This window comes from Patiria miniata, unplaced genomic scaffold, assembly GCF_015706575.1.
Source record: "Patiria miniata isolate m_02_andy unplaced genomic scaffold, ASM1570657v1 HiC_scaffold_14, whole genome shotgun sequence".
Lineage (NCBI taxonomy): Eukaryota > Metazoa > Echinodermata > Asteroidea > Valvatida > Asterinidae > Patiria > Patiria miniata.
The window spans coordinates 6,341,492-6,356,858 of record NW_024037052.1 but is presented as its reverse complement, the minus strand read 5'-3'; the positions used below and the strand labels follow the sequence as shown (position 1 = coordinate 6,356,858).

Genomic DNA, 15,367 nt, shown 5'->3' with positions numbered 1-15,367 from the left:
CAGCGCGGGCTAGCCCACGCCGGCGAACTACGCGACCAAATTTCCCTCAGCATTTGAGAAAGCTACGCATTCGTGGAGCGCTAAAAAACTTGCTTTGCTGCAATACTTGCTGATTGGTTTTGTCCTAAGAACAAACAGATCCGTTTTTACTACCAAACTTATTGAACTGTTATTATCAGCAACGAGTAGTGTAGTCAAAAATCCAAATTTTCGACAGCGACATTCTTCGAGAAGAATTCTTCACGTGCGGCCATCTTTGGGGACAGATCCATTGATATCGTAGGGGTGCTTAACCTTTCTTTGGACATCGTTTCTCGAATAAATCCTTTACGAAAATTATGTTCCGACGTTGAAGAACTTATTTTCAAACAGTAACATGTTTCGGACTTGATAAAAAGTATTATTTATAATTTTAAAACAGTTGAAATGCTTGTAAATATTGACCTTAGGAAAGCACACCCGATAGGGCAAAATGGTGTGGTCCACAGAGCGCTTTGTACGTGACATGTTGGTGACACGTACGTCCGTACGGAGCGCTGTATCTACGCAGCACAAAACAGCACGTGCTTATTGCTATCATAGCGAATGCGTGTGGCGCAGCATCACGGTAGGGGTATCGTACGGGGTGCGTGCGGTGGGATCGTTGTTTATTTTTCGCTGTGTCGTACGGCCAGTGCGCAATGCTCAAAGTCGCTGCGCTTGTATACGAACAAACGGCAGATATTTTTTTTTCGCAACCAAAATTTATAGCGTAGCGGCGCGATTTAAGCGTAGCGCTTATTTGCGAAAGCGTAGCGGGTGCTAGCGCTATTTGATGCCTGGCTAGAACACTGGGGCTTAGTGTTAATAAACAGTCTGAGAGAGTTTTATCACTAATTTTAATAAGTGTATGGTTTTTTACAACTACGGTGTGATCAATGGGTTTGGAAACAAACGCTGTCGCTACAAATTAATTAAAACAAAATGTCCTGTTTAATTTTGATTCTGAAGAATGTTGTAAATGATGTGACATATGTAGGCTGGCATATCAAGTTCATATTAACGATTTGTGTGTTTTTTTGGGTTTTTTTTGACAGTAAATGCCGCTGACAACAAGCAGAGGGACCCAACAATGAATGCCATCAGAATATCCATTGATCCGTAAGTTCTTTCCATCTGTGATTTGACAGAAACTTTTGGTCATGTAGCTGAAGAAAACTTTCTGTAAACATTTTAATTGCAAGCGCAATGTATTGCTTTGGATTTGTATTTGTTCTCTGAGATTCTGCCGCAAAATTGTTCAACAGAAAACTATGTTCTGCCATTTTTCAGTTGATAATCATGATGTGACACAAATGATGATTATCTGAAATTACTCCCACTTTGCGGGTGGCGATGATCCATTAATCCTATCTCCCTAGGCATCTTTGCTAGGATTCAACCTCAATCTTGCAAAATCCTCCAACTGTCTCCATGTAAAATTTACATACAGCCTCAATCGTACAAAATCTTCCCTTTTTTTTCCTTGAATGTGGTCCTTGGAGGGGTGACCACTTCAAAATCACAGGATGACGTCACTGCAAGTTTTCAATATTAACCATAACCCCCTAGTAGTGCGTCAGGACTACCCTGCTAATTCCAACAGAGTCCAACCGGAGTTTCCTGTTCAATCCACTGTGCCTTATTTTCAGTTGTCTGCTTAATCCAACAAAGTCCAACTTGGCGTTATAATGTGGTTCAGTTGCCTGCTGAATCCAACACTTTGCATCGGGAATGAACACAAGGGGTTTACTGCTCAATCCAGCAGGCTCCATGGGGTATATGATATAGTTGGATCCTGTTGGATTCATTAGGGTTAGGTTTAAGATGATATTGATGATGACTTTATTGATGATGACTATAGTGATGAAAACTATATGAGTGTATACCAAAATTTTAGTCTGACTAGATAGAATCTGCAGGATCAACTTGTGAACACCCACACACCTATCCTACAATGATTTCAAAATTCCATTAGTATATTTTGGTGAATCTTTAACTCCCTTCATGCAGTGAAAACAACATGATCAGCATCTGGAACAACGGCAAGGGCATCCCCATCATTGAGCACAAGACAGAGAAGCTCTTTGTTCCCTCCATGATCTTTGGTCATCTGCTGACCTCCAGTAACTATGACGACTCACAGAAAAAGGTCACAGGTTAGAACAGTTTTGACAATATTGCAATGATATCTTTTAGAGACGAAATTGTTTTGATACCAGGCAGTACCGAATGATGTTAAAATAGCGAAAACTCGGTGTGGAATTTCAATATACAATATTCTCTCTTAACCCTGCTATGCCCAGTGCAGTTGGCAGAGAATTATCAGACCTTTCAAAACATTTTAAATTTGCCAGACTAAAAGGGTTTTGAAAGGTGAAATAGTGCTGGAACTTTGAAACTTTTCGAAAGGTTTCGGAAGGTGAAGCAACTCTGTGGGCAAATTCAGTAAGTTGCCTTTCAATACCTTTTGAAAGGAATTGAAAGTTGTGGTAGTGCAGTAACAATAAATTCTGGAGGGTTTTAAAAGGTCCTGCATTTTTTGTCCTCCAATTTGCCAGAACCCAGATTTTGAGGTGTTTTGAATGGTCTAACTACAGGAGAGTTAACCCTCCTGCTATTTAAACGGTCACAGACAGTCAAAATTCACTTCCCCTGCTAAACTTCTAACAAGAGCTAGTCACCAGCAGTTATATCATGTGTCAAGCAAGCACTTTGACTAGTCAAACTGGGTCAACAGACAAAGCAGGCAAGTTGTGGTCACAGCTGTTATCACTCACCGGGAGTCAAAGCACAGCTGTATCAAGTTACTTAAACAGTCCCAGCCAGTCAATCCTGCTTTATGTAGGCAGGGAGCTCTTAACAGTTGAAACAGTCATTTGTTTGATTTTGACTGAATGGACTACTTGGCACAGAATGTATGTTTGCATAGGAGGGTTAACTGTGGCAAGATGTACCTAGAAGTTCAAAACCCCCAAATAGTTTGTAAAGCAACCTTCTGTTTGTAATGAGAATTGAAGGAAAGTGCTCCCGGTTACTTGACAAAGAGCAGGAAAATCCCCTTGGCTTCCAAGCAACATACCCATGTTACATGGATTGGATTTACATTAAAATATTTTGCTTGAACAATTCCCGGTATTTGTTGTTCCTCTGACAGGTGGTCGCAATGGTTATGGCGCCAAGCTGTGCAACATATTCAGCACCAAGTTTACAGTCACCACCGCCTGCAAGCAGTACAAGAAGAAGTTCAAGCAGGTATGGCTGCATAAAACTGCAGAATAATCCTGAATATAACAGAGAAAATGGACCGATCCATGAGCAGGGTTTCCAGCTACTCTAGAAAATGAGGGAAAAACTTGAAAATGAGTTTCCATTTTTCCGGTCAGGGAAAATTCAGAGAATTCGGGGAAAACATCAGAAATTGGGGAAAACCCCAGGGAATTTGACAATAATCCAGAATGAAAGGTTTCGCCAGTTTGACGTATGTGCGTCTTGTGCCATTTGTCCAAGTTGTGGCCATTGACTGACTGTTTATTTTTTAGTGTTTATGCAGTGTGAATATTACACACCTCTCCAGATAGTAACAATTGGCCTTGCTACACCGCCTCTTGACTTACCCGGCAACCTTGTTATAGTAAAAACATTTCTTATGGAATTTTTGAAATTTCTCAAGGAAAACATCAGGAAAAACTTAGGGAATTTTGTTTACGTAAGGAGCTGGGAAGTCTAACTAGGCCCACTCGTGGTGTTTTGACCCACTCACAGCCATGATATGTCCGACATGCTAGCACATCATGTCTGACATGCTTGCACATCATGTCTGACATGCATGCAGCCACATATGACATGCTCAACTGAAACGTGCTTTCGGGCATTAAAAAGGCGTACATGCATGTGTTGTTACCCATGTAACGAACCCAAGTGGATCAGTCTTTTGAATGGAAAAAAGAAAGACGTTTTCAAATTTTCTGCACACTACATTGTTGGGTTTTTTATCCAGGGTTCTATTAAGTGCATTTTTCCCCCTTTTTCTTTAACATTTACTTTATTTCCCTTTGATTTCTCTCAATGTATGTGTGCTTCTTGATTCCATTTTGGTTTGTGGTTGAACAGAAATAAATGTTGCATTGAATTGAATTGAAAGTCAATTGCAAGTCAAATCACAAGTCAAATCGCAAGTCAAATCGCAGGTCAAATCGCAGGTCAAATTGCAGGTGAAATCACAAGTGAAATCGCAAGTCAAATCGCAAGTCAAATCGCAAGTCAAATCGCAAGTCAAATCGCAAGTCAAATCACAAGTCAAATCACAAGTCAAATCACAAGGCAGGCCACAAGTGAAAGGAGATAAATAATGACAGAACAGTTGTGATTGACTTGCAGTGACTTGTGACTGAACCGATAACACCTGTGGTTCAAGCGTAACAGAATATCCACAAAATGAAATTACACCACTTAAAAGTTCCCAATGCGGTCACCATTGTACAAACGAAGTCTCATCTGTTTTTCTCTCCTCCAAAAATGTAGACCTGGACCAAGAATATGACCAAGACCACTGATCATAAGATATCGGAGTTTGACGGCACAGATTTCACCGAGATCTGTTTCTACCCGGACCTTGCCAAGTTCAAGATGGAGACCCTGGACAGAGACACTGTGGCCCTGCTGACAAGGCGGGCCTACGATATCGCTGGCTGTACCAAGGGTGTCCGAGTGACACTCAATGGCAATAGGCTGTCGGTGAGTGGATACAGCTAGGTCCACATTATTACTTTATATAATTTAAATTGATTTATTGTTTCTTTTATTCAGTTACTTTTTCTGGTAGGCGTTTTTTAATTGACTGGAATACAGCTATGGCTCAGGATTAAACATGAGGAATGCTGCATGCCCATAGATAGAAATTCACAGCTGTGAAATTGCATATTCCACACTTGTGTATGAATTAGGATAATGCGTGGGGCAGAACAATTCGGGCGATTCACAATGCAGTGCGCCACCAAGAGTTTGCCACAGAGAGTTCATTTTTCCCAGTGCTTTGTGGGAGATGGTCGACAAATTCGCAGCGCGGGACATTTGAAATTGTTCGTTTTTCCCGGTCAGTAGTTTCATAAGCATATGATTCGAGTATATGTTTGCCCTTTTCTTTTCTTTGTACCAATATGGTGATTTTTGATAAGGCAGCAGAACGCTATGCCCCAATCTATAACAAATTAGCTCAAGTGTCTACTGACACTCATTCAAATAGACCATGTTTTGTCGACCGTAAACTTGAAAAGTTGACTCTCCATGGCAAACTCTTGGTGGCGCACTTCATTGTGAATCGCTCGAATTCCTTAACCCTCCTTCAGCCATTTTCACGAAACTTGACGCAATTGCGTATGTCCACTTACGCCACAATTTATTGCATAAGATGCGCAACATTTCACGCTGTGCAACATTGCAGTAATGACAGTTATTTCAGGAAAGTATCATTGTACGTGAGTCCGCGACTTGCGCAAGAAATTATGGCGTAACTTGTGCAATCATTTTATGTGGCATAAGTTGGGGCGGAGTTACTGAAAATGACCCCAGATTTTGTACGAACGGTATTTCCATCTTTATGATTTCCCTAACAAATTTGTTGTTGTAATATGGTTATCATTGCCCTGCACACTTGTGTACAATTTGTCTTTTGCGTTTTTCCCAAAGTAAAAATCTTGATATGGGCATGCACAATAGGAATTCCAAACTTGCTCATTGTTTCAATCCATTACAGAAAATCTCTGTTGTACTCTCAGAAAAATTGATTCTACAGGAAACAATGGGAAAAACAATTCTTTTGCTTCTGCCTCACAGGTAACCGATTTCAGGTCCTATGTGGACTTGTACCTGAAAGACAAAACGGACGAGACTGGTAGCCCGTTGAAGGTGGCCTATGAGTCTGTCAACCCGCGGTGGGAGGTTTGCTTGACGACCAGCGAGAAAGGTTTCCAGCAAGTCAGCTTTGTTAACAGCATTGCGACCATGAAGGTAAGTGCTCAGGAAAGTTTTTTTTGCAAACTTGAGGATTAAAGGCATATCGGATCACTTGCATTTCATGCATTTTTGGTTTGTTTCTTATAAAAACAACGCTCAAAATCCAAAAAGGAATATTCAAAACTTAACCTGTTAGAAGTTTCAGCTCAGTGGATATTATACTTTTTAAGAAAACAGTGAAAAAACGTGAACAACTTTTTGATAACGGAACATGATTTCGTCAATAGCACTCTTTATCCCAAACATCAGTCCATTGACTGATCGTTAGAAATCACCTACATTTCTTGATTTCTTGAAAATGACAGCGAGCCAGACGGAATAATTTGACGGGGTGTTTAGTACCAGTACCATCTTTAATCGAAGTTTTTGATAATAATTTGATCAGTGCAAATGATCCTGTATGCCTTTAACCCTCCTGCTATTTAAACAGTCACGGACAGTCAAACTTCACTTCCACTTCCCCTGCTATACTTATAACAACGGCTAGTCACCAGCAGTTAGATCATATGTTAAGCCAGCACTGTGTCTAGTCAACGTGGTCAACAGACAGAGTCAAAGCATAGCTGTATCAAGTTACTTATAACAGTCCCACCCAGAGGATCCTGCTTTATGTGGGCTGGGAATTCTTACAGGTTGAAAACAGTCACTTGATTGATTCTGACTGCAAAGACAACTTGGCACAGAATGTAGGTTTGCGTAGAAGGATTAATGGGATCAAAGATTAGCTCTCCTGCTGTCTGAACAGTCAGTTCATCCGTGATATTGTAGAGATTGTTCCCCAGTGTTTTCAGCACGGTATATTTGATGCTATTAAGAACAGAATTGTGACCCCTGGATGGAATGGAAACTAACTCCTAAGATGTTGGAATGAGAACCAATTCCTAAGATGTTGGAATGGGAACTGATTCCTAAGATGTTGGAATGAGAACTAATTCCTAAGATGTTGGAATAGGAACTGATTCCTAAGATGTTGGAATGGGAACTAATTCCTAATATGTTGGAATGAGAACCAATTCCTAAGATGTTGGAATAGGAACTAATTCCTAAGATGTTGGAATAGGAACTGATTCCTAATATGTTGGAATGAGAACCAATTCCTAAGATGTTGGAATGGGAACTGATTCCTAAGATGTTGGAATGAGAACTAATTCCTAAGATGTTGGAATAGGAACTGATTCCTAAGATGTTGGAATGGGAACTAATTCCTAATATGTTGGAATGAGAACCAATTCCTAAGATGTTGGAATAGGAACTAATTCCTAAGATGTTGGAATAGGAACTGATTCCTAATATGTTGGAATGAGAACCAATTCCTAAGATGTTGGAATGGGAACTGATTCCTAAGATGTTGGAATGAGAACTAATTCCTAAGATGTTGGAATAGGAACTAATTCCTAAGATGTTGGAATGAGAACCAATTCCTAAGATGTTGGAATAGGAACTAATTCCTAAGATGTTGGAATGGGAACTAATTCCTAAGATGTTGGAATGAGAACTAATTCCTAAGATGTTGGAATGAGAACTAATTCCTAAGATGTTGGAATGGGAACTAATTCCTAAGATGTTGGAATGAGAACTAATTCCTAAGATGTTGGAATGAGAACTAATTCCTAAGATGTTGGAATGGGAACTAATTCCTAAGATGTTGGGATGAGAACTAATTCCTAAGATGTTGGAATGAAAACTAATTCCTAAGATGTTGGAATGAGAACTAATTCCTAAGATGTTGGAATGGGAACTAATTCCTAAGATGTTGGAATGAAAACTAATTCCTATGATGTTGGAATGAAAACTAATTCCTAAGATGTTGGAATGAGAACTAATTCCTAAGATGTTGGAATGAAAACTAATTCCTATGATGTTGGAATGGGAACTAATTCCTAATATGTTGGAATGAGAACCAATTCCTAAGATGTTGGAATGAAAACTAATTCCTAAGATGTTGGAATGGGAACTAATTCCTAAGATGTTGGAATGAAAACTAATTCCTATGATGTTGGAATGGGAACTAATTCCTAAGATGTTGGAATGAGAACTTATTCCTAAGATGTTGGAATGAGAACTAATTCCTAAGATGTTGGAATGGGAACTAATTCCTAAGATGTTGGAATGAGAACTTATTCCTTAGATGTTGGAATGGGACTTATTCCTAAGATGTTGGAATGGGAACTAATTCCTAAGATGTTGGAATGGGAACTAATTCCTAAGATGTTGGAATGAGAACTAATTCCTAAGATGTTGGAATGGGAACTAATTCCTAAGATGTTGGAATGAGAACTAATTCCTAAGATATTGGAATGGGAACTAATTCCTAAGATGTTGGAATGAGAACTAATTCCTAAGATGTTGGAATGGGAACTTATTCCTAAGATGTTGGAATGGGACTTATTCCTAAGATGTTGGAATGGGAACTAATTCCTAAGATGTTGGAATGGGAACTAATTCCTAAGATGTTGGAATGGGAACTAATTCCTAAGATGTTGGAATAGGAACTAATTCCTAAGATGTTGGAATGGGAACTAATTCCTAAGATGTTGGAATGAGAACTACTTTCTAAGATGTTCGAATGGGAACTAATTCCTAAGATGTTGGTGCTGCCCAAGCCAAGGGGAGTGTGGCCTAGTGGTTAGGGTTTGTGACTCATGAGCAGAGGGTCAGGGGTTCAAATCCAGCTGCTGGCCATATGTTTTGTCCTTGGGCAAGCCACTTCACCCCACTTGCGTCTCTCCACCCAGGAGTATAAATGGGTACCAGCATTAGCTGGGGAGTAAGCAGCAATGATACTAGCATCCCATCCAGGGGGAGTAGAAATATTCTCAGTCGTTTCATGCTACTGAAACTGGAGATAAACGCCGGCCTCATGGGCCACATTGGCCTGTGACAGACTTTACTTACTCACTTTACTAAGCCTATTGTATTATGTTTGGAATATCAGAGTGCAACCCCCAAATTTTGGCTTATCAAAAAAATTATTAAATGAAAGCAGGAACAAACCCACCGTGATTGAATCAACATCCTAGTTTATCTGTAACCATATGTTGTATTTTTTATCCTTCAGGGAGGGAGGCATATAGACTATGTTGCCGAGCAGGTTGTTACCAAGCTGATTGACACAATTAAGAAGAAGAACAAAGGCGGAATTGCAATCAAGCCGTTTCAGGTACTGACACTCAATCCACTTTTGCCCATAGAGTTAACATTTCATAATTCCTTTGAGGTAATCTGCTGTGGAGTGTGGATAATACTTCAAATCCCTGCACAGATCTTTTGTGTGGCTAAGCTCAGGGCAAGCAGGCAGATTCAGTCGAGCATCACTGCTCCCCACAGTGCTATTTGTGTGTGCAGTGACTCTCTGTGTGACACAGTTACTTTAACACTTCATATCAACTGACCTGCAAGGTTTTAAAGGGGTTTTTACATATTGCTAGGAGGGTTAATGGGAGTATACAGCATTTGCTTTTGCTGTAATTGTCAGAAATGGATGGATTTGGGGGGTTAGCAATTTATAGCAAATATTGTTACATTGACCTGTTTGAAGTTTTATGTTCGTAGATCCTGGAAAAACCAAAAAAAACAAACAACCAATCATGTTCCTGTAGTCTGGTTCCCTGACCCCACTTAAGATGACACAGAGAAATGTATAGATGTTGGGGAATTGTAAGGTCAGGGATTCAGTCTAGCTGCCTTGTAGCTGTTCATATGAGTGTAATAGATCGCACACCAAATGTGGACTAAATATGGTAAATTGGCAGTGTTTGAAAAAAGCTGTTTTTTTTTCCAACGCTGGTCGGCCGACCAGCGTTGGAAATTGATACAAAAAACCTAGACAGCACACCATGATTTTACAGGATGTTTTGGACTGTAATTCACAAATGTTGATGTTTGCAATTGTTGAATATTCCCTTTAACAAAGCTTAGTTTGTGACCCAGGTGATCCATATTAAATAACAACTTCAATATCTCCCCTCTTTTTCAGATCAAGAGTCACGTTTGGCTGTTTGTGAACTGTCAGATTGAGAACCCAACGTTTGACTCCCAGACCAAGGAGAACATGACCCTGCAGGCCAAGCAGTTTGGCTCCGAGTGCAAAATGTCCGACAAATTCTACAAGGCGGTAAGATCAAAGATATGTTGGAAATGTTTAAACCTCCTTTACAAGTTCAGATGTAGTTTTTGTTCTGCAGTGTATTCTTGGTGTCAGTGGTAAGGTTGAGTCCTACAGGATTTGATGATTTGATGAACATGTTTTTTTTTCCTATTCTCAGGCATTGAGTAGCGGTGTTGTGGAGAACATCATGTCGTGGATGAAGTTCAAACAGCAGGTAACTTGAGTCTTGTTGTCAGTTACAAACTTGCTAACAATTTACATGTGGACAACAGTCCTGAATTAGCTTGGCGATAGACCTTATGCGCAGCGGCCATCCTAGAGGCCTTATTTTGTTATTTGAATTCAGTAACAATGAATGCACAGAAGGTTTACTCTTGCGTATCCCAACAAAAGAATGGTATTGCCCTCTAAGGTGGCTGCTACGCATAAAGTCTATACTCGGTGTGAGTTCAGGCAAGCAGCGCTCGTACAGGGTTCTGGGTTCCCAGCCACTTTGGAAATCAGGAAAACCTTGAAAACGAATTTCCTTTTTGCCAGAAAACGCAGGGAATTGGGAAAAACTACCAAAAATCAGGGGAAGCTCAGAGAATTTGAGACAGTGACCCAGAAGGGAAAGGTTTTCGCCAGTTTGGCATAAATCAGGCATGAGATTTTTCAGACTTTTGTCTGAAGTCAGACTTGTTGAATCTAAGAGAATGACATTAGTAGTGTAGAAAGGGAGGCATCTTTCAGACATTTCATCAATTTCAGTCGTTTTTTGTAATTTGACGATCTCATCCCTGGTATATGCGTCTTGTGCCATGTGTCTGAGATGTGTGAGGAAAGGATGGCTATAAGGGGAAAAGGGTGGTCATCGCTTGTCATCTCAGTTGCTTTGCTGCAACCACCTCTTGACTTCCCAGCAACTTTTCTTTGCCTCCTTCATCCAGAGCCAACTTGACAAGAAGTGCCATGCCAGCAAACACTCCAAGATCAAGGGCATCCCCAAGCTGGATGATGCCAATGATGCCGGGGGTAAGAACTCCCAGGCCTGCACCCTGATCCTGACTGAGGGAGATTCGGCCAAGTCGCTGGCTGTCAGCGGGTTAGGGGTCGTAGGTCGCGACCGCTACGGGGTCTTCCCACTCAGGGGTAAACTGCTCAACGTCAGGGAGGCTAATCATAAACAGGTATGAGGTGAAGGGGTTTTTGTAAAAGGGGTGAGGAACAGGGCGATTGCTGATTGCCCAGCAAAACTTGATGAAGGAATGGAGATTTTGCAAAGCATTGTGGGTAGCCTACCAACATGTGTTGCGTGTATGCAGAACTCGCCTCATTTTCCACTGGTCCAATAATGTACATATTGATGACCAAACAATCCCAGCAAATTTAAAGAAAATCTATGAGATTGATCCCGGAAAGTGTTTGATTGACACAGAATGACCCTTTTGTGTCTCGTATGCATTCCGCTGCTAACAGATTGTCGAGTCAGTGCATTAAGGTCGTAACTCGATTCTGCAACAAACTCGTATCTCGTGCGAATATGCACTGTGCAACAAGGTCGTATCTCCGCGTATCGCGACATCCTTGACTTTGTGTGTACATCAGGGTTATTTTAAGCGAGATTCGACCTTTTGACATTGAAAACTCACATTTTTACGTACACGACGCCACACATCATTTTAGGAGATACGACCTTGTTGCACGGACATGATAAAAAAGTGTGCCCTTTTAAAAGCCACCTTCATTGATCGTTTTCTCACGTTTAAAACCATTTCTGGTGAAAAAAATTCACAGGGTATTTGGGAAACAGCCGTATCTTCACTTTGAGGTTTTGCTCATTAAATCAGTAGGTGCATTACCGTGTGATTGCCAATGTTCCAACAAGCCTTTGAAAGTCTTAACATGCTTAAAGAAACCCACCCAAATTCTTTTCTTAGATTATGGAGAATGCTGAGATCAACAACATCATCAAGATCATGGGTCTGCAGTACAAGAACAAGTACGAGCAGGCCGAGTCCCTGCGCAGCTTACGCTACGGCAAGCTGATGATCATGACGGATCAGGACCAGGACGGCTCCCACATCAAGGGCCTACTGGTCAACTTCATCCACAACAACTGGCCCAACCTCCTCAAGCACAGCTTCCTGGAGGAGTTCATCACGCCCATCGTCAAGGTTTGTCACCACTTGCAGTTCTTAAGCCCGGTTTATAGTCGGCCGTGCGATGGTTTTCCAGTTTGGCGCCGAACAAAATTGTAATATAGACCATTATCATGTGGCGGCCATTTTGATTTTTCCCCATTCAAATCAATGTAACCAAAACGAGGCCGGAAGGAAAAATAGCCTGGTTCCTTTTTGCACAAAACCATTATCATTCAGTACTGTTATTGGATACAGGGAGCATGACTGAAATGGTGGCAGCATGATAAATGTCTATTTTCGGTTTTTGAAACGCTCAATGGGTAGTAATATTCATTGTCAGCCATTGTTTTGAAAATTCAATAAAAGTTATCATTAAGTGAATTTTAAGTCTGAAAATATGTATCTGTTAGATACTACATTGATTATAACTGGACTTATTCACACTGCTTTTTCACTGTAGCAAAAATCAGCTCGAAAACAGCTAATCTATGTTTGTGTACTAAACATATTTGGTTGCAAATAACAGCTGAACTGTTTAACGTTGTTGGAAATTATTATTTTTTTAAATAAAATACGGATAACAATCTTCAAAATGATTTTACATGCATCATTGGTGGCATTTTTTAGTTTTTTTGAAATTTTGGCATTGAGCTTTATAAATCTGAAGCATTGCCCCAATACCGATTCAGGAAGCGAATTTGGTTGGTTCAGTGAAGTTGGAAATTAGTGGCCCAATTTTTTCGAAACGTTGGCTGGTTTTGCTCTTGTAAAAGTCCAGCCTTCAATGGCTATCGATCCTTTGATTTTGGCAAGCTTTGATTTTGATTTCATGGTATTCGGTTCCAGGTCACCAAGGCCAAGGAGTCTCAATCCTTTTACTCACTGCCAGAATTTGAGCAATGGAAGAACACAACAGACAACTGGAACACATTTAAGATCAAGTACTACAAAGGTTTGTCCTCAAAAAATTTTGACATCTGACTGACGATTGCATTAATCCTAGCCCTCCTCAATCCTCCAAATTCAACCAGGTGGTTTGGAGGATTGAGGAGGATTGAGGCTGCATGCTTGTTAAAGTGCAGGTTAATTTTGGAGTCAAGGTCTTAAGTTATAGAGTACCGAGGTGAAAACATCACTCGCACAATGTGTGTGTGAAAGACATTGGCGCGTGATTCAGCCCGTGAACCAACACGCGCGCGTACTCCATTCGTTTGCACTACACTTTCTGGTTCTAAATGACATCACACTTTGGTACTCTACTATGCCTTGAGTTGTTTACGCTTAGCCATGCATAAATTTAGGCATAGTTTATGCTGGATATCATCAGCACGCCGCAACATATTAACAGTGCTTGTCGGAGGATCCTGAAGGATTGAGGCAGTGGTCTTCCCTCCACTGAACAAATTCGAGAAATAAAACTATAAAGAACACGTCGCGGTGGCTGATATTTGACGGAGAAATTTGAGCTGACGTTCCTCACGGAAGCTCTCATATCATGCGCCATAATGGCTTTCAACAAAAGTGTGGCATTTGACAAACAGTAAAATCTCACCCAACCTGTACGTTTACCATCGTCTCCTTGAGATTGTAGTGTTCGTATATTTGAATTGAATAACAAAATATGCCATTTGGATGTTCGATTGATCTCAAATGTTCAAATATTCAGGAAACTTAAAGGGCCCCATACAATGTAAGTTTTTTTAAATGCAGTCCTTGAAAATGCACCTTTGAGTCCCATTTAACCATATTTTCAATTTTCATTTTGCCATTTTTCAAGAGTATTTTTGGGACTATTTATGTTTTTATGCTCATAGAAATGTCCATATTCATGAGCAAAAGTGTGATGTCATTTCAGGCAGAAACCTCAATGATATAGCTATTTCTACCCCAAAAGTTTCCAGAACTTTGGATACTGTGCTGTTTGGGCATTTTCTTTTCTCTGTTGATTTGTTGTGTCACTGCATGACAGTAAGCCAATGAGCAAACCCCTTCTCACAAATGTTTTCCATGAGCATTTTTGGGTTCACAATTTGAACAGAAAATCCATAAACTGAACAGTGTCTTCCAGAAATGACACCACAGCAACAGCGCCCTCTGTTGTTTGAAAAAGAACATTGAAATAAAAATGTTGAAAGAAGTTCAATTTCAATAAAATTAACCTAAAAGGGATGTCAAAATAGTTTTCACACATTTAAAGGAGTAGCAAGTTGCACAAAATATGTTCAAGTAAAATTCATGTCATGAACCCTTTACAGCATAAACCCAGGTCTGACTTGATTTTTTGATGACATCATTCATGGAGAGTTTTTGTATAATCCACCCCCTTCCCAGGTTTGGGTACGAGCACCATGAAGGAGGCCAGGGAATACTTCAGTGACATGGCCCGGCATCGTATCCCCTTTAAGTACGCAGGACCTGAAGACGACAGCGCTATCATTCTGGTAGGATTCATATTCACTTATCACCATCAGTTCCAAGATAAGTGTTACAATCATAGAGCTATTAAATTACTAGAGCGCTAACTTAGTGTACAAAGTAATGCCTGCTGGGCGCATCCATGGCCAAGTTCGCGCAAGGACTATAGTTGACCAATGGTTAACTAACGTTTGCCTGAATTCTGTCTAGTCGACGGTGGTTGACTACGCTAGTCGACTATTTGGAACCAGCCTACTGGAGTTGGTTGCTTCGCTGGTAACCAATAGCCGCGCGCATTCATAACGCTAGCAGAGAGCCAGGATCCAGAAGTTTTGCGATGACATTTTGACCAGCGTTTGACTAGAGACGTTCGCATGTTGCTACCAGTGCGCAGGCATAAGGTACGTCACAAATCAACCACTAGTCGACTAATGGTCCTTGCCCGAACTTGGCCCACAATAAGCCCACAACCGAAACGCAAACAGATCTACGCAAACAGCGCAACGCGTGCGCGTATTCGCTGCAGATGCTTTTTGCCGTCACGTGTTTTTTTAACCGTGAATGATGCGCTTAAGTTGTTTGCGTGTGTTCTACTTGCGCGTTGCATGTAGAGTACACTTTCAAAATTCAATCCATCTAATATCATTATGTTCTACAAACACGCACATGAATTCAAAATGTCTGCGCC

General features: G+C 40.7%; 1 protein-coding gene across 2 annotated transcripts in view; it reads left to right on the top strand.

Annotated features, from left to right (window-relative positions):
* The window catches only part of LOC119721978 (DNA topoisomerase 2-alpha-like), a 46,480-nt gene that overhangs the window by 6,639 nt on the left and 24,474 nt on the right, over window positions 1-15,367 (top strand). For both annotated transcript variants that reach the window (XM_038191954.1, XM_038191955.1), the window contains exons 4-15: window positions 1,077-1,140; window positions 2,032-2,177; window positions 3,176-3,273; window positions 4,543-4,755; window positions 5,854-6,027; window positions 9,092-9,193; window positions 10,010-10,147; window positions 10,299-10,355; window positions 11,071-11,310; window positions 12,061-12,297; window positions 13,111-13,216; window positions 14,596-14,705. In XM_038191954.1, coding sequence (XP_038047882.1) covers window positions 1,077-1,140; window positions 2,032-2,177; window positions 3,176-3,273; window positions 4,543-4,755; window positions 5,854-6,027; window positions 9,092-9,193; window positions 10,010-10,147; window positions 10,299-10,355; window positions 11,071-11,310; window positions 12,061-12,297; window positions 13,111-13,216; window positions 14,596-14,705 — 1,685 coding nt within the window. The remainder of the gene's footprint in view (window positions 1-1,076; window positions 1,141-2,031; window positions 2,178-3,175; window positions 3,274-4,542; window positions 4,756-5,853; window positions 6,028-9,091; window positions 9,194-10,009; window positions 10,148-10,298; window positions 10,356-11,070; window positions 11,311-12,060; window positions 12,298-13,110; window positions 13,217-14,595; window positions 14,706-15,367) is intronic.